The sequence below is a fragment of the Lachancea thermotolerans genome, assembly GCF_000142805.1.
Source record: "Lachancea thermotolerans CBS 6340 chromosome D complete sequence".
Lineage (NCBI taxonomy): Eukaryota > Fungi > Ascomycota > Saccharomycetes > Saccharomycetales > Saccharomycetaceae > Lachancea > Lachancea thermotolerans.
In genome coordinates, this window is record NC_013080.1 from 795,551 (window position 1) to 817,475 (window position 21,925).

General features: G+C 45.8%; 11 protein-coding genes and 1 non-coding gene across 12 annotated transcripts; 6 read left to right on the forward strand and 6 right to left on the reverse strand.

Moving 5' to 3' along the window:
- Positions 1-117: 117 nt before the first annotated feature.
- Positions 118-1,425, forward strand: MCA1 (Ca(2+)-dependent cysteine protease MCA1; the record flags this gene model as incomplete). The annotated part of the gene is made up of 1 exon (XM_002553082.1): positions 118-1,425. The coding sequence occupies one exon, from the start codon at positions 118-120 to the stop codon at positions 1,423-1,425; it is 1,308 nt and encodes a 435-aa protein (XP_002553128.1).
- An 88-nt stretch (positions 1,426-1,513) lies between these two features.
- On the reverse strand, positions 1,514-2,929 carry BFR1 (Bfr1p; the record flags this gene model as incomplete). The annotated part of the gene is made up of 1 exon (XM_002553083.1): positions 1,514-2,929. One exon carries the CDS (start codon positions 2,927-2,929, stop codon positions 1,514-1,516), a length of 1,416 nt encoding a protein of 471 aa, XP_002553129.1.
- A 1,458-nt stretch (positions 2,930-4,387) lies between these two features.
- Positions 4,388-5,218, forward strand: IDI1 (isopentenyl-diphosphate delta-isomerase IDI1; the record flags this gene model as incomplete). The annotated part of the gene is made up of 1 exon (XM_002553084.1): positions 4,388-5,218. The coding sequence occupies one exon, from the start codon at positions 4,388-4,390 to the stop codon at positions 5,216-5,218; it is 831 nt and encodes a 276-aa protein (XP_002553130.1).
- A 72-nt stretch (positions 5,219-5,290) lies between these two features.
- On the reverse strand, positions 5,291-6,472 carry MRM1 (Mrm1p; the record flags this gene model as incomplete). Its single annotated transcript, XM_002553085.1, has 1 exon — positions 5,291-6,472. One exon carries the CDS (start codon positions 6,470-6,472, stop codon positions 5,291-5,293), a length of 1,182 nt encoding a protein of 393 aa, XP_002553131.1.
- Positions 6,473-6,629: 157 nt separating this feature from the next.
- On the forward strand, positions 6,630-7,313 carry HIS3 (imidazoleglycerol-phosphate dehydratase HIS3; the record flags this gene model as incomplete). The annotated part of the gene is made up of 1 exon (XM_002553086.1): positions 6,630-7,313. The coding sequence occupies one exon, from the start codon at positions 6,630-6,632 to the stop codon at positions 7,311-7,313; it is 684 nt and encodes a 227-aa protein (XP_002553132.1).
- A 108-nt stretch (positions 7,314-7,421) lies between these two features.
- MRP51 (mitochondrial 37S ribosomal protein bS1m) lies at positions 7,422-8,477 on the reverse strand (the record flags this gene model as incomplete). The annotated part of the gene is made up of 1 exon (XM_002553087.1): positions 7,422-8,477. The coding sequence occupies one exon, from the start codon at positions 8,475-8,477 to the stop codon at positions 7,422-7,424; it is 1,056 nt and encodes a 351-aa protein (XP_002553133.1).
- A 1,835-nt stretch (positions 8,478-10,312) lies between these two features.
- On the forward strand, positions 10,313-12,178 carry DED1 (DEAD-box ATP-dependent RNA helicase DED1; the record flags this gene model as incomplete). The annotated part of the gene is made up of 1 exon (XM_002553088.1): positions 10,313-12,178. The coding sequence occupies one exon, from the start codon at positions 10,313-10,315 to the stop codon at positions 12,176-12,178; it is 1,866 nt and encodes a 621-aa protein (XP_002553134.1).
- A 1,037-nt stretch (positions 12,179-13,215) lies between these two features.
- On the forward strand, positions 13,216-13,287 carry KLTH0D09768r. Its single transcript has one exon. It is a non-coding gene; the product is annotated as a tRNA-Cys (tRNA).
- Positions 13,288-13,379: 92 nt separating this feature from the next.
- TFB2 (TFIIH/NER complex subunit TFB2) lies at positions 13,380-14,900 on the reverse strand (the record flags this gene model as incomplete). The annotated part of the gene is made up of 1 exon (XM_002553089.1): positions 13,380-14,900. The coding sequence occupies one exon, from the start codon at positions 14,898-14,900 to the stop codon at positions 13,380-13,382; it is 1,521 nt and encodes a 506-aa protein (XP_002553135.1).
- Positions 14,901-15,269: 369 nt separating this feature from the next.
- Positions 15,270-18,704, forward strand: RET1 (DNA-directed RNA polymerase III core subunit RET1; the record flags this gene model as incomplete). The annotated part of the gene is made up of 1 exon (XM_002553090.1): positions 15,270-18,704. The coding sequence occupies one exon, from the start codon at positions 15,270-15,272 to the stop codon at positions 18,702-18,704; it is 3,435 nt and encodes a 1,144-aa protein (XP_002553136.1).
- Positions 18,705-18,804: 100 nt separating this feature from the next.
- On the reverse strand, positions 18,805-19,452 carry MEI5 (Mei5p; the record flags this gene model as incomplete). The annotated part of the gene is made up of 1 exon (XM_002553091.1): positions 18,805-19,452. The coding sequence occupies one exon, from the start codon at positions 19,450-19,452 to the stop codon at positions 18,805-18,807; it is 648 nt and encodes a 215-aa protein (XP_002553137.1).
- A 250-nt stretch (positions 19,453-19,702) lies between these two features.
- On the reverse strand, positions 19,703-21,859 carry NOC2 (mRNA-binding ribosome synthesis protein NOC2; the record flags this gene model as incomplete). The annotated part of the gene is made up of 1 exon (XM_002553092.1): positions 19,703-21,859. One exon carries the CDS (start codon positions 21,857-21,859, stop codon positions 19,703-19,705), a length of 2,157 nt encoding a protein of 718 aa, XP_002553138.1.
- Between the last annotated feature and the right edge of the window lie 66 nt (positions 21,860-21,925).

Consider the following 21,925-nt stretch of genomic DNA (forward strand, 5'->3'; position numbering starts at 1 on the left):
ACTGTTGATAAATTCCGGAGTGGCTATATACAGCACATTCCGTAACTACTTTTAGACCGCTCAGCGGCCTTCAAAGCACACCTCGTTTAGGCAAATACCCTTTTATTGAGCGGCACAATGTTTCCAGGAGCTGGGCGTCAATCGTACGCCAACCAGCAGCAGCAGAACATGCAGCAAGGTGTATACTCAAGGCCCCAGGGCCCTCCACCAGGCCAAGGACAACAATTTCACCCGCCACCTCAGCAGTACTCACGACCCGGCGCACCCCCTCCAAGTTTTCAAGGCCAACAGGGCTATCAGGATCAACAGGGCCACCAAGGATCGCAGGGTTTCCAAAGGCCTCCACAGCCACCTCCACAGGGTCAGTACCGTAACGACATCCAGGCCAACCATGCCCAGCCTGGCTTCGTGAACGGGCCGGACATGTACCAACAGCCTCAGAACTTACATGCTCCGCCCCAGCAAGCACAGGTCGCAGGTAGTGGTTCCAATAACGAGTTTTCCTACCAGTACTCTCAATGTACCGGCAAGCGGAAGGCACTGCTCATTGGCATAAACTACTTTGGCACACAGAGCGAGCTGCGTGGCTGTATCAATGATGTTCGCAACATTCACGACTTCTTGACTACGAGGTACGGCTACAAATCCGAGGACATCGTGGTGCTTACCGATGACCAAACTCAGATGGCAGGTGTGCCTCTGAGACAGAACATCTTGCGTGCCATGCAGTGGCTGGTGAGCAACGCGCAGCCTAACGATTCTCTTTTCTTCCACTACTCAGGTCATGGTGGCCAAACCAAAGACCTTGACGGGGACGAGGAAGATGGGATGGACGACGTGATTTATCCCGTGGACCACGAAACTCAGGGGCACATCATTGATGATGAGATTCACGATATTATGGTGAAGCCTCTGCAGCCAGGTGTCAGACTCACTGCTTTGTTTGACTCCTGTCACTCCGGTACAGTCTTGGACCTACCTTACACTTACTCCACGAAGGGTGTGATCAAAGAGCCCAATTTGTGGAAGGATGTCGGCCAGGATGGGTTGCAGGCCGCGATGGCATACGCAACAGGCAACACCAGCCGCATGCTCACCTCGCTAAACTCCATGTTCAAGAGCGCCACCCGAAAGGCTACTGGAAGTTCAGCTTCCCAACAGATAAAGCAGACCAAGTTCTCTCCAGCCGATATCATCATGCTCAGCGGTTCCAAAGACAATCAAACTTCAGCAGATGCTGTCGAGAATGGACAGGCTTCCGGCGCCATGTCTCATGCTTTCGTTAAGGTCATGACAACGCAGCCGCAGCAAACCTACTTGAGTTTGTTACAAAACATGAGAGCTGAGCTGAGCGGGAAGTATTCACAAAAACCCCAGCTGTCCAGCTCACATCCAATCAACGTCAACCTGCAATTCTTGCTATAAGACTGTTTTTTTCTATGATGGATATATCCTTACATATGAAAAGATATGCTTGCGTGACTACTTACATGGCAATGGTAGAAGTGGCAATTTATTTCTCTTCTTGCTCAGTTTGTCCCTGTTCTTGCTCCTGTTCTTGCTCCTTAGCTCTCTTTTCTTCCAGCTCCTTTCTGACGTTCTCCTCCTTCTTGGCGTACTCCAAGTCCAACTCCTTCAACTTGGCCTCCGCCTCGGCGATGTTCTTCTCTGTCTGCTCGTCTTGTCTGGCAGTGAAGTCCTCGTGCTTGGCCCTCAATTGCTCAATGGTTTTTGGAACCTCCTCCTTGTTCAAAGGAACAGTCACGTCCAGTTCAGCCAGAGTGGCAATCATGGTAGGTTCAAGAGAAAACTTGCCAGATGAAGCTGGTGATTGGGATGAAGAGCCCTGCTTCTTCTTGTTCTTCTTGGACTTTGTACCCATAGCGAAGAACTCCTCTTTCTCTTTGACGATTGGCACCAAGTCATCAGCCTCGACCTTTCTCACTGGGGCCTTGGCAACGTTGGAGTCAGCAGGCACCTCCAAAGTGTGTTTAGCGGGCTTGACATAAGATGGGTCCAAAACGCACAAAACGTTCTCAATAGCACCAATCTCGTAGGTGAAAGCAGGCTGGCGTGCGTGAGTCAGTTTTTCCTGCAACTTGCCGACAACAGCATCTTTCTCTTCCAGCAGCTTGGATAACTTTTGCTCTTCCTCTCTCTTCAAACGCTCCTTCTCCAGCTTGTGCTTGAAAGCCTTGAATTCATTGTCGAAATCAGACCTGATCTGCGAGATTTGCGCGTACACCTCGTCACGCTTCTTGTACAAGGCAGAGCGCTTGTTGAACAAGGTCTGGCGCTTGTCGTAGAGGGTTTGGTTCTTAGACTGCAAGTCATTTAGCTTCTTTTGGGTAGTTTCGAACTTGCCGGAAACCTCCTTAGGGTTGAGCTCGTTTAGCTCCTGCTTCAGAGCAGCAATGCGAGACTTGTCGTCCTCCATAGACTTTCTGATAGGCTCAATTGCCTGCAGGTCACGAGCAAGCTTGTTGAGGGACTGCAGCTCCTTGACCAGAAGCTTCTCCTCAACCAAGGACAGCTCGCCAGACGAGATGTCAGCATCGATAGCACGCTTGCGTGCTTCAATGTCATCGACAGATTGGTATTGGGACTTGCCTCCGACCTTGGCTCCGATCTGCGTCTTCTTGCGCTTGAGCTCGGCGTCCAAAGCCTTGACCTGGTCGTGGATGGCTTGTCTGCGGGACTTGAGATCGCTCTGCGTCTTGATGATCCCGCGCAGCTCATTCTGCAGCTGCGAGCGCTGATCTTGAGCACCAGAAGCAACTTGCTGCTGGTCAATCTGCTTTCTGAGAGACGCGATCTCGGTGTCGATCTTCTTCAGCTGGCTTTTTAGGACGTCCAGCTTTTTGTCGCGCGCGCCGACATCTGGCCTCTTGACGAAGCCCTGCTTCTTGACAGTTGTTGTGCTAGACATTGACCCTTGTATAGTGCTGTAAGCCTTCTCAGATCCCAGATACCAGGAGATTTGGTGAGAAACTACACTTGAAATGTATCACCTTGCATCACCGAGAGTAATCCTTTTTTCAGTCGACGTGTTAAAAGTGGTAAAAAAAAATTTACCCGCGTCCAAAACGATATGGTCTCGTGATGCTCCCGTGATTGGTTACAAAAGTGGGGCCGCGCCAACGGTTTAAGAGTGGTCACTGGAGTTCTGGACACTCACCCCGAAGGACTCCGTTCAGCGATCTTATAGGCGGGCTGGCGCTCTCTGTTCCTCGTCATAACAGCAGCATGCTCGACGTTGAAGTTCTTTCCTCAGCACGGCAAGTCAGTTGGCATGTAAATAAATTACAGCGACTTAGGTGCTTTCTTGCCGTCCATTGGATACTTGCGCCTGGTTTCTCTCGAGCGTGAGAAATAATGCCCTGGTTCTGTTTGTTGACATTTATAAACACTCGATGCCTCTTGGTGTGTTCAGCTGTTATAATTTTTTAAAATGTCATATATCTTAATAAACATTAATTTGCATCCAAAGGCAGCAACGCCGGAAGTCTCTTGAAAGTGCTGTCATGATTGCTTGCGAAAATACTGAAGTTAGACTTGCGACTGAGAGCTATATAGTGATAAGTCGATGGAGCGTTCGGCAAGACGCTAAGAACAATAAATTTTGGATAGAAATTAGCAGTAGACAGGCTGTAGCAAGTTCATCATCCTTGGGCTTCTGAGGGAAACATTTAGGCAACTTGCCGCTCCTAAGTGTCAATGTTGGACTCAGTCACTGCTCGAAATCGCCCAAGATCCGCACATCTATCTAATCACGTGATCAAAAGTCCGACATTAAAATTTAGTCGTGACAGCTCGCTAAAATTACACGATGAACTGCCGCTGGCCATTGTATTTCTAAAAGCCACACACAATCATCGGATAGCAGTACATATTACTATAACATATTCAAAAAATTCATCGGTTAGAATATACTTTCATGTAGTGTTGGCCCGGGCACCCGACAACCCATTGTTCCGCCGCAGGGAAAAACAAATCCAATATAACCTGTGAATCAGTCAAAAAGAAAACGCTCAACGGGCGCTATCGGACTTCACGTCGTCATGTCCGCTGATAACGGAATGCACATCGGAGGTACATAATTTATACCCCCGTATGTTGGACACGTTGGCTATTGACGGGCCTTTCGCTCACATCAATTCCTCCAGGTCGACTAAGGCTTGCCCGCGGGACGGCATTAACGGCTCTTAGCTTCCAACGCAAGATGAAGGATGTCATTCTTATCGGAATTAGTAAGTCACGTGACGAGGAGTACCCGTTGGTAGTGCTTTACCGAAAAATTGAAATTCAGTCCGTCTAGCTAAAAGAGAGCCGATGAGCCAAACGAGTTTCTCTCAAGTGGAACAAAACTCTACAGATAAACTGCTCCATGAGCTCATACTCAGAATTGGTCAAAGGACTTGACGCAAGTCACATCCTGTCGCAGTTCCAGGATGTGATCCCTCTTCAAAAAAGACCCAACACACACTCAAGCAGCTCGAGCGCAGAAGACAATGGCGATGTTGTTTTCGAGGGTCATGACGAGGAGCAAATCCGGCTCATGTGCGAAAATTGTATCGTTGTTGATTGGTCCGACCGCGCAGTAGGGGCTGGTACTAAAAAGCTGTGTCACTTGATGACCAACATTGAACTGGGCCTTCTGCACCGTGCGTTTTCCGTATTCTTGTTCAACGAGCAGGGCCAGCTGTTGTTGCAGCAGCGCGCCACAGAAAAGATCACCTTCCCAGATCTGTGGACAAACACCTGCTGCTCTCACCCTCTCTGCGTGGACGATGAGCTGGGACTGACCGGCACGCTGGACGACAAGGTCGCAGGCGCGCAGACCGCTGCGGTGCGGAAGCTGGAACAAGAACTTGGAATTCCTATGACCGAGACAGTGGCAAAGACTGACTTCCACTTTCTCAACCGTATCCATTACAAGGCGCCTAGCAATGGTCCTTGGGGTGAGCATGAGATTGATTACATCTTTTTCTGCCAGCTTCGCGCTGGCCAGAGCTTGACTGTTGAGCCTAACCCTAACGAGGTCCGCGACTACAAGTGGGTGACTGCTGAGCAGCTCAAGAGCATGTTCCAAGATCCACAATTTAAGTTCACACCATGGTTCAAGCTTATCTGCGAAAGCTACCTGTTCCAGTGGTGGGACCAGCTCTCGGACTTGTCTCAGGTGGAGAACGATTCTCAAATTCACCGCATGTTGTAACTTTGATAAAATCTGTATTCAACCCAAAAGTCGGTGTATATAGTTCTAATGTTCAATCCTACAAATATGTGCTTAATTCAGTATTGAGTTCAACAAGATAGCAGTAGCAACACTAACATTCAGAGAATCCACGGACCGCGTTCCAGCCGCGCCTCTGCCTTGTGGAATCTCTACCAGAAAGTCACTTCTCATCTGCAAGTTGGTACGGACCCCCTCGCCTTCATTGCCTACGACCAGTATCACTGGTAGCTCTTTAAGCATGCCGTGTAGGTCCTGGGCCTCAATTTTTTTATTCTTGGCGAACTTGTTTTGCTTGGAAACACCAGCTGAGACGAATGTCCAGCCCTCCTTTTGCGATTTTGAGAAGAAGTCTAATGGCTTGTCCACTGTGAAGATGGGGAGTAGCTCAGTAGCCCCACTGCTAGTCTTAGAAACTGTGGGTGACAGAGGAGCGCAGTTCCTTCTTGACATGATCATAAAATCAACCCCGAGAAAATATGCGCTTCGTATTATGGCGCCCATGTTGTGTGGGTCAGAGACTTCATCAAGATAGAGTCCCAGCGGGAACTTCTTGTTTTCTTTCTGTATGAACGAAGTTCGACGCTCCGAGGCCTCGTCAAAAAACAACTCATCATATGCAAAGGTACTTCCCTCAGGATCACAACTCCCTACTTGAGAGATTTCCGGTAGCTGCAGCGGTTTCGTCTCCAAGACCACATTGTTATGCACAGCATAGTTGGTTAATATATTCAACCTGTGCTTGTCTGTCATCTCAAGCTGAGCGCCTCTTTTCTTGGCCAAAGAGCGAATTTCATCCGTAACAGACGCGTGGTAAAGAATCCTCGAGTAATAATCCCTCTTGTCCGCTTGTAGGACAGAGATGACACTATTAGTTCCATGAACATACTCCATTAGAGGGTTCGGTCTCAACGAGCCCGTTACGCTACGGTTGCGGAACTTTGATTTATGCTGGTCATGTTGAACTGAGGCCTCCTCAACGTTTTGCTTTGCTCGTCCCTTCTGCCTATTTGGATTTCCTGCTTTTGCGTGCACATGCGCATATTTCCTTCTAAACCACGAGTCTTTGTCTTCGCCGGCCTTTTCCCAAGCTTTTGTGCGGCGCTCATGTGGTAGATTCTTGTCAATATTTGATGGCCCCGAACCTTGGTGGGATGCGTTCGGTACCTTCACAGCTGGCCTGATAGCTTGTGCCAGAGATCTCCGTAAAATAGTATTTGGTCTTGGTTTAAACATGGCAAATTGATGTAGCTACAGTCAACTTTCACACAACCTAGGTTAGCGATGAGGTCGAAGAAATAGACTTGAAAAATTTCAATATAAATTTAATTATCGAACTTAGTCATTTTCGATTTGATTGACCATCAAACGAATAAAGAACACTAGACCCACCATGAATGGCACTAGTAATCAAGGAAAGACAGAGCGCCGCAGCTTTGTCTCTAGGAACACAAATGAGACCAAAATTCAAATCGCCCTATCCATAAACGGCGGACATGTCGAGATCAAAGATTCCATCCTACCCAAGAAAGCTGCAGATATTGCTTCCCAGGCTACGTCCTCTCAAATAATTGACATCCACACCGGTGTGGGGTTCTTGGATCATATGATTCATGCTTTAGCTAAGCACTCGGGGTGGTCTTTGATTGTTGAGTGTATTGGCGATCTACACATTGATGATCATCACACTACAGAGGACTGTGGTATCGCGTTAGGTGAGGCTTTCAAAGAGGCTGTGGGCGCTGTTCGTGGGGTGAAGAGATTTGGGCATGGTTATGCGCCTCTTGACGAAGCTCTCTCACGGGCGGTTGTTGATCTATCAAATAGACCATACGCCGTTGTAGATCTGGGCCTGAAACGAGAGAAAATCGGAGATCTGTCGACGGAGATGATTCCACATTTCTTGGAGAGCTTCGCTGAGGCCGCTAGAATCACACTCCACGTGGACTGCATTAGGGGGTTTAATGACCATCATAGAAGCGAGAGCGCATTCAAAGCCTTGGCCATTGCGCTGAGAGAGTCCTTATCAAGCAACGGAACTAATGACGTTCCTTCAACCAAGGGTGTGTTGATGTGAAAGTGATAACATCTGGAGTGATATGATTTTATAAAAATATAGTGCCATCATTCCGAACCTCTATTTACAGGTTTGTATTTATGAATAGATTTTGAACGAGAGGCAAGCCTACCTCAGCTTCTTGCTCTTTCCGCTGTCGAAATTCGTCAAAATATTCAATAGCTCTTCAGCGTGTTTTGTTGATTCTTCTGCGGATGCAGTACGCATGACTTTTCTAGGAGGGCGCTGTTGGTAGTATCTACTGTTCATTTGTATCCTTGCCTTCGAGCTCATGCCGCTGATTACGTTGGCTCTTAGTACAACCTTGCCGTTGTCTTGGACAGTAGCATGGTTAACAGCGAATGGAAACTGCAATTGCCTCACGAAATCACCCATCCTGTAATCCATCTGGGACGTAGTAACTGAAGAAGAACCCGCATTAGCAACAAAACCACCGATAGCGGCCAAGCGGTCGTTGCCCTCGACGTTCAAGAATCTACCCGGCACCACTGTCCTAGATACGACTCCGTTAGGCGAGTTCCTCAGTCTCCCATGCAAATTGTAGGTCAAACCGCCTGTACCGACCACCTTCCGCAAAGACGCGGATGCTAGGTTAACGTTGAGGTCAGTTTTCTCAGCCAGAAATTCAACAGCAGAGTCTGTCATGTCTTTGGCAGAAAACGACTTGTTTAGGAGGGCCTCAGGATCATGCTCCAGGAGCCATTTCTTGAAGGTGCTGCGCAAATCTTTGATTTCTGCAAGACGGCGTCTGACTTCTGGCTTCGGCGTCGAAGTGTTGACATTCAAAAGGGCACTGAGGGGTACCAGCTGGGTCTTAGAGGAGGCGTTTGCTTCAAATAGTGGGTTGGCCTTCCCTGGGTTATATTTTGGAGCAACGCCAAGTTCCTGAAAACGAATACGATTCCATTGAGAGCCGCCGTTTGGCTCAAACGTTGTCAAGCGCTCCAGAGTGTCGAGATCATTGAAAACAATGTATTTAGTTTTGATCTTAGAAGGCACTGCCGCTTTGAGACCCCATTCTTGACGATGAAGGGTAGAGGGCCTGGTTTCTATGATTTGATGTGTTGGAGCGTACTTGGGGGCCGCAGAAGTCAATGGCTTCTTAGACTTAGGCACCTGTGCGATACGCGAGTTCCGCAACAGGTGAGATAGGTTGGAAGACATATTGCGAGCCGCAGAGAGACGTGTTCGGTCAAGACAGTCCTGGCTCAAACTTGACTTGGCGAATAGAAAATTTTTTGTATGACCGTACGAAAGTTTATAAAATCTAAGGGCAGGTTGAAGACCGGACAGGATGCTCGAAGGATGATAAGAATATGGGAGGGCGGTAGACGGTCACGTCCCAGCGGTAGTACAGGAAGCACCTATTTATCGATACAATCGCTGCCTTCCGCCAATGAAGCAAGCTTGTTTAAATTTAAAATTTGAGAGCAGAGTTCTGCGATATCCTCAAAGCCCAACAATCAAGAAGAAATAGGAAGGATAAAAGGTTAATGATTCGTATAATGTATCAGCAAATGGAAGCTGCTTATCTAGGGAGGCGCTTTAGTACTCATAGAATCTAATCACCTTATGCCACATGTTGTTTTATTCTATAACGACGCTAAGATGATCTAGCAAGATTAAACTAACCTTGTAGTAGGATATGAACATGATTTGGCCCACCTTGAGTGCTCATACAGGAGCAGTACCCATAGAATAGCTTTATTGCCGAGAAAGATTATAGCACCAGGCTTGTTTGCTCAGGTTCCCGCTCGGAGATCGTTAAAGGAGTGAAGTTATATAGGGACTTGGGGACAGACCTTACGAGGCCAGCTTTTAAGCCCGCAGCGATTAATACAGAGACCTAAGCCTGGAAAAATACCAGCTACTACGCCCTCTGTACTGGAAGTGCGGAAGTTGTCAGCAGAGCTTCTGTGTCACGTTCTGTGCATGAACCTGAAGCACTTGGGCTAAATGCCGAAATCGATTGTACAGATCGAAAAGTCCGACAGCAGATCCTTTGCTAAGGAAGCTGCCTCTTGCCTTCACACTCAGGAAATAAAGTCGACACTCAACAATAATTGTAGTAAGCACAATATCTACATTGAATATGCTGTGACTCTAGCAATTGCGCTCTTTTACCATCCTCACCTCATTTGATGCTATCTGGTGGCGCCTCCGTCGGATTTCAGGAATTGCTGCTTCGGCCCAGCCCAACCATAGAAATGTATGATTGTGAACTTGATCCAAAGGCCCAGCTGCTCGATCTCTCCTCTTAACATGCCTTCCCGTCATGGGTGCGACTTCTCGAGAGTTCTGAGGCTAGCGACAGAATCAGGAAAGAGTGACAAGCAATATGTTCTTTTGATTCACGTGATATAAACTTACCCGATGCTATGGTATGAGTTTAGCACGGTTCGGAGGTATGTCTTGCCAATACCTCGCTTCGAGGTAGTTTACCAGCATGCATGTTTGCTTATCTATACCAGAAGCTCATTTGTTGGTAACGGCGACCAAGATCTCATACAGGCGTAGAATTTGCAGCTCGTGGAGCACATGCGAGTGAGCCCCTTGACCCATCTCTCCACAGCGGTTTAAACCAGCCCAATAGTCTTTTCTGCGGTTGCAGGGATACCAAGGGGTGGAATTATGGATGCTTTGCTTTCATTGAAAGAAGCCGAATGGCAGGCCAGAAAAAGGCTTTTTTGAGAGTAACACCGCAATTTATTTGATTAAAATTGCGGCTATAGTGCAGAGGTCTCGTCAGCCTTATTCACGATGGCTATCGGCTCGAGCTTGTAGCACCGCTGTGGTTTCCCCAGACGTATTAAAGATCACGTTACCGATTTCTCCGGTGCGTATGTTACCCGGATGAAATTTGCTTTTGCAGTAAAAATTTTCATTAAATTAAGAAACTCATCGAGTTTAAAGAAATAACTGCAAGAGGTTTATAAGAACAACATCGATTCAAATTAAACATTTGTTATTCACAAGTGAACAAGCAGAAGGAATCAACAATGTCTGACCTAGCTAACAAAATGGAAAACATGAACCTGGGCGAAGACTCCAAAGGAGCAAGCTCATACGTTCCCCCACACATGCGTGGTAAGAGAGGCGGAAACCGCGCGCCATCCTCTTTCCAAAGTGGTGGCGACGGCGACGGCGCGTCGTATTTCGGCGGAAGAGGCGGTAGCAGAGACAACCGTGGTTCCTCTTTCTTCAGCGGCGGCGGCAGAGGCGGCAGCCGTGGATTCGGCGGCCGTAGCGAGGGCAGAGGCTCTATACGCGGTGTCGGCAGATGGGTGAACGGCAAGCACGTCCCCAGCGACAAAGACGAGCAGCTGGAACTGCAGCTTTTCGGCACTCCCGAAGACCCTGGTTTCCAGTCCTCCGGTATCAACTTCGACCACTACGACGACATCCCAGTGGAGGCCTCCGGTAACGATGTCCCAGAGCCTATCACTGAGTTCACCTCGCCCCCTCTGGACCAGCTCTTGCTAGACAACATCATCAAGGCCCGTTTCACTAAGCCTACTCCAGTGCAGAAGTACTCTGTTCCAATCATTGCTGCACGCAGAGATTTGATGGCTTGTGCTCAAACTGGTTCCGGTAAGACCGGTGGTTTCCTTTTCCCCGTTCTTTCCGAATCTTTCGCGAACGGCCCTGCTCCTGTTCCAGAACAGGCTTCCAACTTTTACATCAAGAAAGCTTTCCCAACCGCTGTCGTTCTAGCCCCTACTAGAGAACTGGCCACTCAGATTTTCGATGAGGCCAAGAAATTCACCTACAGATCTTGGGTTAGACCATGTGTCGTTTACGGTGGTGCTGACATCGGTAGTCAAATCAAAGAGCTGAACCGCGGCTGTGATTTGCTGGTGGCAACTCCAGGTCGTCTTTCTGACCTTTTGGAGCGTGGCAGAATTTCCTTGTGCAACATCAAGTACTTGGTTCTGGACGAGGCTGACAGAATGTTGGATATGGGTTTCGAGCCTCAAATTAGACATATCGTGGAGGGCTGTGACATGCCTTCCGTCGACGAGAGACAGACTCTTATGTTTTCAGCCACCTTCCCTATGGACATCCAGCACTTGGCTCGTGACTTCTTGAAGGACTACGTGTTTTTGTCTGTCGGTAGAGTCGGTTCTACCTCTGAGAACATTACTCAGCACGTCTTGTACGTCGAAGACATGGACAAAAAGTCTGCTTTGCTGGACCTTTTGGCCGCATCTGACGATGGTTTAACTCTGATCTTCGTTGAAACAAAGAGAATGGCTGATGCTTTGACAGACTTCTTGATCATGCAAAACTTGAGAGCCACCGCTATCCATGGTGACCGTTCTCAGAGTGAACGTGAGCGCGCTTTGGCCGCCTTCAGATCCGGTAAGGCTTCTTTGTTGGTCGCTACTGCGGTTGCCGCAAGAGGTTTGGATATTCCTAACGTTACTCACGTTATCAACTACGACTTGCCAAACGACATTGATGACTACGTGCATAGAATTGGTAGAACTGGTCGTGCTGGTAACACTGGTGTTGCCACTGCGTTCCTCAACAGAGGTAACAAGAACGTTGTTAAGGAAATGGTCGATCTATTGACCGAGGCCAAGCAAGAAGTTCCAGAGTTTTTGAAGCAGCTCGCCAGAGAGAGTTCCGGCTCTAGAGGTGGTGCCAGAGGCGGTGGTTTCAGTAGCCGTGGCAACAGCACCAGAGATTACCGTCGCGTGGGCGGAGGTGCTCCTTCCTACGGTGGCAGCAGCAGAGGTGGCAGCTCCATGGGCGGAGGAAGAGGTGGCTCTTCCTGGGGAAGTTCTTGGGGCAACTCTGGAAGCTCTTGGGGCAACACCGGGAGCACCGGAAACTCTTCCGCCAGCAACTCCTGGTGGTAAGCGACTTGGTCGCTTTCCGACGGCGGGACTTTTGGCCTGCTGACTTTTTTTATCCCGAGTCTCACTAATTTTTTTTTATCACCGCTAAATTTTCCATTATGTTTTGACGATGAATCCTTACTATTTGGTGTTCTATCTGATTAATTTTTATTCAGGTCTTTTCGTTTCCATTAAGTGTTTTTAATTGCATTATCCGTTTAACGGGGGGGCATACAATTGTGCATTATTTGAATGTTTGTTCGATAGAGCGAACAAACTCTGAGCTACTGCTACTTTATTTGAGGACTCATTGGCTTGGATCTTCTTTGGCTCTTGGGCAGAACATTTTCTTTCCTGGACTCACGGTAGCTTCTCAAACAAGTGTGATCAACCTTGTATTTATTCTGCATTTTTCATCCTGTCACACAATGTTGAGCATTGATGTGGACAGCTCAAGATGGTTGAAATGTTGAAATCGATACGCGATCAACTCTTTCATATTATTATTTTCCTGTTTTCAAACCTGCGTTTCGATGCTATTCACTTCTTTTTACTACTATCTGCAATTCTCGCTCATATTTTCTGCATCGAAATTCAAGTTTGATTTGGCACAAACCAAGTAAGCTGCATCTGGTCATGTATTGAGCTAGCCGAGCTTAATCTGTTTGGGCCCCTTTTTTATGAAAGAAGAGAGATAACGACACATATTTTTGCGTGTTGCTAGATGGTATGGTTGTATGATAGTTGATAGATATAACATTAAATAGATCAAGGCGATACTTTACTTCTTAAAGGCTTTTACAGCTGGCTTTTTACTCCGTGATGCTTGTGGAGTGATAATTCGTTGAGCCCATGTCCTAGGCTTTCCGAAGAAAAGCTACATCCTTGGTGATTCTCTTCGACCGCTTATTTATCACCGCTGCCTGTGTGTGCTCTAATCCCCGTAGCATCCAGTATTCTCGTTCAGTCCTTACCCCTTAGTACGTTGCTGACCATGACTTCGTTAAGGAAGTGTGAAACTTATATCGGGAACCCGCCACAAACTTTTCTCATATAAAGCTCGTATGGCGCAGTGGTAGCGCAGCAGATTGCAAATCTGTTGGTCCTTAGTTCGAACCTGAGTGCGAGCTTTATTTTTGTCTCTGAAGACCTTCAGCCTTATGTTATTTTAATTCAATAGTTGATCGCTCGAAAATTCGGAAAAGTGCATGTATTTACACCGCTATTTCTTCTTTAATTTACGCTTTGCATAGTCTATGACTTGAGAGTTTCCTTCTTGAGATACAAAAAATCTCTTCTTTTTATCATCACTCCACAGAAGGACGCCAATATCTTTTGCATAACTGCTCAGCATATTATACTCTTGGAAATTCTCGAAGTCAGTGAAAAGGTAACCATCGTAGCTGATAATTCTATCAAGCTCCAGCTGCCATAATTTTATTTGGTCCACTACCGTCGGGGGCAAGATCTGCAACCCTTCATTACAATTTGGATCGAGTTCCATTTTTTTGTCAAGTGTCTGCTCCGCCAGTCTCCTCATCTGTGGATGAGCGTGAGTTTCCATATAAGCTATGATCTGGTCAGCCGTTATACCGTTGTGCAGTGCTCGTCTAATAGACTCTCTTGTAATCTGGCCCGTAACCATGTTGCTGAACCTGGACTTCAAATGTACAAAGAGGCTCAGAACAGCAATTTGAAGCGGCGAGTTTGAATAAGAATAGAGCTTGAAGTTCGTCTCCAAAATGACAGCCCCATCGGGGATGTTCTGAGTAGTTCCTCCAACTTGAGCAGTTTCTTCGTCAGTTTCTGCGACAGCGGCAGCTTCTTCCTTAGAGCTGCTGGTGCCCTGACTCAAGACGCTGTTCATTGCACCCGAAGCGCTACGAATACTTGACGTGTCTGATGTCAGCATAGCTGTCAGTCTTGTGGGATAAAATTTGTGTGTATTAGAGGCTTTTTGGAAAACAAGGCCGTAGTCGCGCATGTCTTGGAGCATGATTTTTTGGGTATCACTCAAGTTTGTATCGCTATATGCCTTTCCCAACTCAAGGGCGCCAAGCATAAAAATAAAGTTTAGCACATCTACGGGGTCCATTTGTAAAGTTTCTGCCAGCCTTAGGTATTGAAGTAGCAAAGCCCAAATTTGGGCGTTAGCATCCTGCAGCAAAAACTGAAAGCCTTCATTGGTAATTTGAAGTTCTCCAGAGCTGCTTTCCTCCATGAGTTTACTGTGTTGCAGCAAAGAAAGAACGTTTCTGGAAGGCGTCTGCGTTAGTGGCGTACCCACCATAAAGTGCAATATTGTTTCCCATTTATTTGCAGCATACTGATCAAGTATACTAGTATGAACAGTCTCGTTTTCATCCTCGACAACATTTCCAAATGAATTGTTGACTTCCCCACCGGTTAAGGCGTTTCTGAAGCTGCTCCTAAATATTGGGTTCAGGTTGATCATGAAGGGTTGGCCAGAGTTCCCTTCTATTAGCAAATGTAGAGACTTCATCGACTTGATTGCTTCGTTGAACTGATACTTTCCGCCACTCTTAACCCACCTGTCTAGGTCTCGAAGCGATGCATCAGTTTCGTTGAACACCAGAGACATGATGAAGAATTTGGCCAACTTTGGAAGCAGCCTATAGATTGCTAAACATGTGGCGGGAGAGCTGTAAAGCCTTGAGTGAACCTGCGCTGGTAGTTCTTGTAGGTATTCAGTCACAGTGGCCTTGAAAAGCGTGCTTGACATGCCGATTGCTTACTCTACTTCTCAACAACTTGTCTTCAGAGCTTTGATTCAAATGCCAATATTTTTCGTAATATACAATGCATTCCAAGCATAAAAACCAAAGAAAGCTCATATAAGGCACTAATATCAGCAGTTCATCATCCATGTAGTTATAGTAATAACAGCAGATCTTAAAGAGGGGCGGCCAAGCGCCGGCGCGCGGCGCGCATCTTGTTAGTCAAACCGCTGATTTTTGCACGTGATTAGATCAGAGCTTTAGTAAACGCCGCTTGATTATAAAAAATTTTCGATGAGCTCGATGACTTGTACCTGAATTCAGGTGAAATTGGAAGGTAAAGGTCTATATCGCTATAATTTTGGCTGTCTGTAATGTCAACGGCTGCTGTTGCAACGCCGCATGATCATTTTGAGAAAGACTCAGCGTTTGAGCAGCTCTTGAAGCCAGTTTACAAGGGCAAGAAGCTGACTGATGAGATCAACACGGCGGAGGATAAATGGAACCTTTTGCCGGCATTTCTGAAAGTAAAGGGACTGGTAAAGCAACATTTGGACTCTTTCAATTACTTTGTTGATGTGGACCTTAAAAAGATCATCAAAGCTAATCAGTTGATACTTAGTGACGTTGACCCAGAGTTCTATTTGAAGTATGTGGACATCAGAGTTGGCCACAGATCGACTTCTTCATCCAAAGACTACATTGTTCCCCCACACGAGTGTAGATTGAGAGATATGACGTACTCCGCTCCAGTGTATGTTGACATTGAATACACCAGAGGGAGAAATATCATCATGCATAGAGATGTGGAAATCGGAAGAATGCCAATTATGCTTAGATCAAACAAATGTATTCTAAATGGTGCTTCTGAAAAGGACATGGCAAAAATTAATGAGTGCCCTCTTGATCCAGGTGGTTACTTTATCGTCAACGGAACTGAGAAAGTCATTCTGGTGCAAGAACAATTGTCTAAAAATCGTATCATTGTCGAGGCAGATGAAAAAAAGGCCATTGTTCAAGCCTCGGTCACATCTTCCACACATGAAAGAAAATCTAAAACTTATGTCATTACTAAAAATGATAAAATATACCTTAAGCATAACTCCATTGCTGAAGAAGTTCCCATTGTCCTTGTACTCAAAGCATGCGGCATTGTGTCTGACCTTGAAATAATGCAGTTGGTATGTGGTAACGATAGCAGTTATCAGGACATTTTTGCAGTTAACTTCGAAGAGGTCGCAAAGATGAAAATATACACACAACAGCAGGCGTTAGAGTACATTGGTTCTAAGGTAAAAACTGTTCGGCGTCAAAAACTCTCAACTTTGCAAGAGGGTATCGAAGCCATAGCCACGACTGTTATTGCACACCTGACGGTCGAAGCACTTGACTTCAGGGAAAAGGCGCTATACATAGCCGTAATGACAAGAAGGGTTGTCATGGCGATGCACAACCCTAAGATGGTCGATGACAGAGATTATGTTGGTAATAAAAGACTAGAACTGGCAGGTCAGTTGATGTCTCTGCTTTTCGAAGACTTGTTCAAGAAATTTAACAATGACTTTAAAGCCAACATCGACAAAGTTCTAAAAAAGCCAAACAGAGCCATGGAGTATGACGCTTTGCTTTCAATCAATGTGCACTCCAATAATATTTCAAGTGGTTTGAATAGAGCAATTTCAACAGGAAACTGGTCTTTGAAGAGATTTAAGATGGAAAGGGCAGGTGTAACACATGTATTGAGTAGACTCTCATACATCTCAGCATTAGGTATGATGACAAGAATATCATCTCAGTTCGAGAAATCCAGAAAGGTTTCAGGCCCAAGAGCTTTACAACCCTCCCAATTTGGCATGCTGTGTACTTCTGATACTCCAGAAGGTGAAGCCTGCGGTTTAGTGAAAAACTTGGCACTTATGACACATATCACAACTGATGACGAAGAAGAGCCCATAAAAAAGCTTTGCTTTTTGCTAGGTGTCGAGTGTATCAATGTTGTTGATAGCGACTCTCTTCACCTCAACTACTGTGTTTACCTAAATGGTACCATTGTAGGCGTTATTAGGTTTCCCACAAAATTCGTCTCTCATTTTAGAAATCTAAGAAGGTCAGGCAAAGTTTCCGAGTTTATTTCCATCTACACCAACTCTCATCAGAAAGCAGTTCACATAGCGACAGATGGTGGTAGAATCTGCCGACCTCTGATTATCGTCAACGAAGGCAAATCTCTCGTCACTGCCCAACACTTGAGACAGCTGCTCGATGGTCACTTGCAGTTTGACGACTTCTTAAAACTAGGTTTGGTTGAGTACCTGGATGTCAATGAAGAAAATGATTCTTTCATTGCGTTGTACGAAAGAGACCTCGAACCAAGAATTACTCATCTCGAAATCGAACCATTCACTGTGCTTGGTGCAGTGGCAGGTTTGATTCCCTACCCTCACCACAATCAATCTCCTCGTAACACTTATCAATGTGCAATGGGTAAACAAGCAATTGGTGCAATTGCATACAACCAATTCAAGAGAATCGACACTTTGCTGTACCTCATGATTTATCCCCAGCAACCCATGGTGAAAACGAAAACAATCGAGCTGATTGATTATGACAAACTTCCCGCTGGACAAAATGCCACTGTTGCAGTCATGTCGTATTCGGGTTATGATATCGAGGATGCTCTGGTTCTAAACAAATCTTCAATTGACAGAGGGTTTGGTCGTTGTGAAACGAGGCGTAAGCTGACGACCGTTCTCAAAAGATATCCTAATCATACGCAAGACATGGTTGGTGGTATGAGAGTCGACGAAAGCGGCGAACCCATATGGCAACACAAGCCATTGGGCCCAGACGGCTTGGGAGAAGTCGGCATGAAAGTTGAAAGTGGCCAAATTTACGTCAACAAGTCGGTTCCCACGAACGCTTCGGACAGCGTCCTAACTCAATCACAAGCTCAGTACAGAGAAACCCCAGTTGTTTATAGGGCTCCAGAGCCTTCTCACATCGACCAGGTGATGATGTCAGTTTCTGAAAATGACCAGGCTCTCATCAAAGTGCTTTTGAGGCAAAATAGAAGACCAGAACTTGGAGATAAATTTTCGTCGAGGCACGGACAGAAAGGTGTGTGCGGTATCATTGTTAACCACGAAGACTTGCCCTTCAACGATCAAGGTGTTGTGCCAGACATCATCATGAATCCTCATGGTTTCCCATCTCGTATGACTGTGGGAAAAATGATAGAACTTATTTCCGGAAAAGCAGGTGTCTTGAATGGATCATTAGAATATGGTACTTGCTTCGGAGGCTCCAAATTGGAGAACATGTCGCAAATATTAGTCAACCATGGTTTTAACTATTCGGGTAAGGATATGCTGTATTCTGGTATCACGGGCGAATGCTTGCAAGCGTACATCTTTTTCGGGCCTATTTACTATCAAAAACTTAAGCACATGGTCCTCGACAAAATGCATGCTAGAGCTAGAGGGCCCAGAGCTGTCCTCACCCGTCAGCCCACTGAAGGTAGATCTCGTGACGGTGGTTTGAGATTGGGAGAAATGGAAAGAGATTGCGTTATTGCATATGGTGCATCTCAACTACTTTTGGAAAGATTGATGATTAGTTCTGATGCCTTCGAAGTTGACGTATGTAACAAGTGCGGTCTGATGGGCTACAGTGGTTGGTGCACATCGTGTAAGGGCGCCGAAAACGTCATAAAGATGACAATCCCCTATGCTGCTAAGTTGCTGTTCCAGGAACTTCTATCCATGAACATTGCTCCCCGGTTAAAGTTGGAGGATGTTTTCGAGCAATAGGCACCCATAAAGAGGTAGGCTTACCTCTCTATATGGCTTTAGTTATTGTATATATAATCGAAGCAAACAAACTGCATAAAAATCGAGCACAAAACATATTTCATTCCTCAAAAACTAACGCATAATCCACTTTCAGGCGGTTGGCAAGCTCTCGCATTGTCATTTGTTTATTGGAGCTTTCCGTGAGCTTAAGGTCAAGTTTTTTGATCTCCTCTTGCTGAAGTTGTTCATTGCTATCCACCTTCTGTTGCAGATCCCTCCTCAACCACTGCTGTTCTAACTCGGGAAGTGCTTTGAACTCTTCAGATTCTAAAACCTCGTCAACTTCATCTTGAAGTCTTCCGGCAAATTGGTATTCAAGTTTTCGTTTTTCCGCTTCGACTTCTTTACGGATCAGCTCTTCGTAACCGCCCATCTTGTTAACTTTAAGCAGCGTTGAGTTCAATAGAAATGCCATTCCTGCTTGACAAATGGATCTCCATTTATCAATTAGTTCAAGGACTTCCAGCTCTCGTTCATACTTTCGAAGGATCTTCAAACTGTTTTGCAGTGTCGTGTTCTCTCTTCGAACCTTATTGAGTTGTTCATTTACAATGCGTTCTTCTTTGGAAGCCTGCCGATTTGGATGTATTATCTCTTTACTAGGAAGTGTTTTACTTCCCAAACTTCCGCCTCGCTTGACCGAGGATACGAAAGGTGTTTTGAAGGGCTTACGGTGAATAGTGAGAGATGCGTTTGTTATTGCCATGTTCGCTAGGGTGTTAGAATGTTAAATCAACCTTTGCCGCCGAAGCTAAAATTTCAAGATATATTTTTGAAACCAAGATACTGATAAAAACGGAATTTACATGAATGCTAATGTGTCCTTGAAGTCCCATCAAAAGTACCTCATAAGTAGTGCTATTGCTTGAATTAATTTACAGTACAGACAAACCAATCTTCATTGCTATAAATGAAATGCAAGATGGGTAGAAGGGCGATCAGGCCATTGAATACAGTCACTCTCTGGAAGCATCTGACATTTCTGCATCTTCTTCGTCTTCTTCGTCTTCTTCAAGAGCATTTGCACCCTCATCATCGGACGTAGACTTCACATGGTTCTCTTCTTCCTCAGCTAAACTCTCTCTCAAAATCCTTGCCTTCTCCTCCTTGACCTCGCGATGAACCTGGACATATGAGCCTAATGGTGTCTTGTTCCATGGCAGGTCGGCCAAAAAGCGCGCAACTTCGGACCTATTGGTTGGGCCAAAGTCGATTTCTGATCTTTTGTTCAGAATGAATTCCGAGTTTTGCTTCAGCTTTTCGAGAACGTTCGACACCTGCTTGTTGAACTTGAAGTTCTTTGAAGTTTTGATATAACGGCGTAGTGCGATAACTGCAGGTGTCACCAACTCAGGGAACGAGACGTTTTTGCAGTAAAGAACATAGAACTCACAAAGTAGCTCGACAAATTTTTCTCCCAAACCGTCTTGATAAACCTTTGTCCCCAGGTAGCCCTGGTTGCATTTGATGTTGTGCTCAAAGTCAAAGGTAGGCAAAGTAGACTTTTTTTTAGGAACCTTGGTGAAGGCGGTAGATGTTAAAATCTCAGAAAGCAGAGGGTAGATGGGAATGAAGACGCCCGTGTTTTGAGACAATCTGATTAAGGATTTGATTAAGTAGAACCTGAGTGGGAAAAACTGAGCAGTAGGGATCAGTCTTATCACACCGATTGTAACTTGAACCAATGGGTATATCAACTGTCTCAACTGGGACTCTTTACCGCCCTCTTTATCAGGATGGCATTGAGAAGACAGAACTCTGGACCAGAAGTCAAGAGAATGACAGAACTGCCAGTTATAGACAATCTTGTAAGCATCTGCTGGGTTTGAGTTAGCCGTTTGTTTAGTGGAAGCGTTTATGCTATTTCTCAAGTGGATAGCCAACTGTCTTATGTATTCAAAACCAACTTGGTACCCCAGAACCTCGTCAATCCCAAACAATTCTGCGGAGGAGTTCTTTTGGAAGTTGATAAGTGGCATTGTGCGGATGTTGGTTTTGCGACAACTTTTCACAAACGATGAGTAAGTAGTCCTCAGAACAGTGTCTAGAATCGATTTTCTAAATTCCCTTGATGAGTTGTTTAAAAATGCGAAGGCTGTAATTTGAGTGTCCAAATCCCGCGTGGTGGCCCCAATTTCAACCACGCTTTTGATGATTTCCTTCAAGATTCTTCTGTGAGACAGGAAATAGGGGAAAACCTGATCTAAGGAATGCAAAACAAGCGCCGCTGTTTCAGTGTTGGTGATGTCATGTAACAGCGTTATCATGGAACCCGCATGAGACTTCAACGCGCTCGCGATTTTGTTCACATTGGAATTATTTGAAAGTGTTCTGGCTCCCTTGGAGACATGGTAAGGATGCGCTTTTTGGATTGCCGCAGGCATGTCCTTGAGAGCCAAGAACATAAGTTCCTGAAACGCTTTCTCATCGACCACCGCGTATTTGTATTCGTCAACAAGCTCTTCTTTATTCGCGTTCACGGCGGCCTTGAATGAAGATACAATGTTCCTGATCAGCTTAACACTGAATGCAGAGTTCAGGTCTTTTTTCCACTTCCGGACCAGCTTAAGATCGACTTCAACGGTATCATTGCTCTTATCCTGCTTTCCGGGGGCTGCCTCAGTGGTCTGTTCTTCATCTTCATCGTCCTCCCCTTCGTCATCGCTGATATTATCTAGCGGATTACTAGGCTTGAAATCAAGCAGGTCCTTATCATTTTCTTGTAAATACTTGTAAAATTCAGGATCTTTGTCTGCAAGGTTGGCCATGTTCTCGCTCATTCCGTCCTCGTCCTCGCTTGAAGAATCTTCACTGTCATTTTCAGCTTTTGGTGCTTTCGCTTTCACAGCCTTTGGGCCTTTATTCTTAGGGACATCGAAACCACCTGCGAAGAAGTCTTCGACGCTCATGTCCTTGAAGACTTCTTCCTTAGATGAGTCGCGAAGCTTCTGCTCCTCTTTGGTTAATGCAGCATTTCTCTTTTCCTCTTCGCTCTTGTTGCCGCGTCTTCCCTGAATCTTTTTATTGTGGTGTTTTTGTTTTCTTCTGTGGTCAAGCGTATGCTTCAAATGTTTCGTCTGAAACTTCTTAGTTGACTTTGAGACTTTTCCCATCTTGAAGTCACTGCTGAAGCTTTCTTTCCACTAAGTCCACGGTTGTTGAATGATAGTTAAACTTGT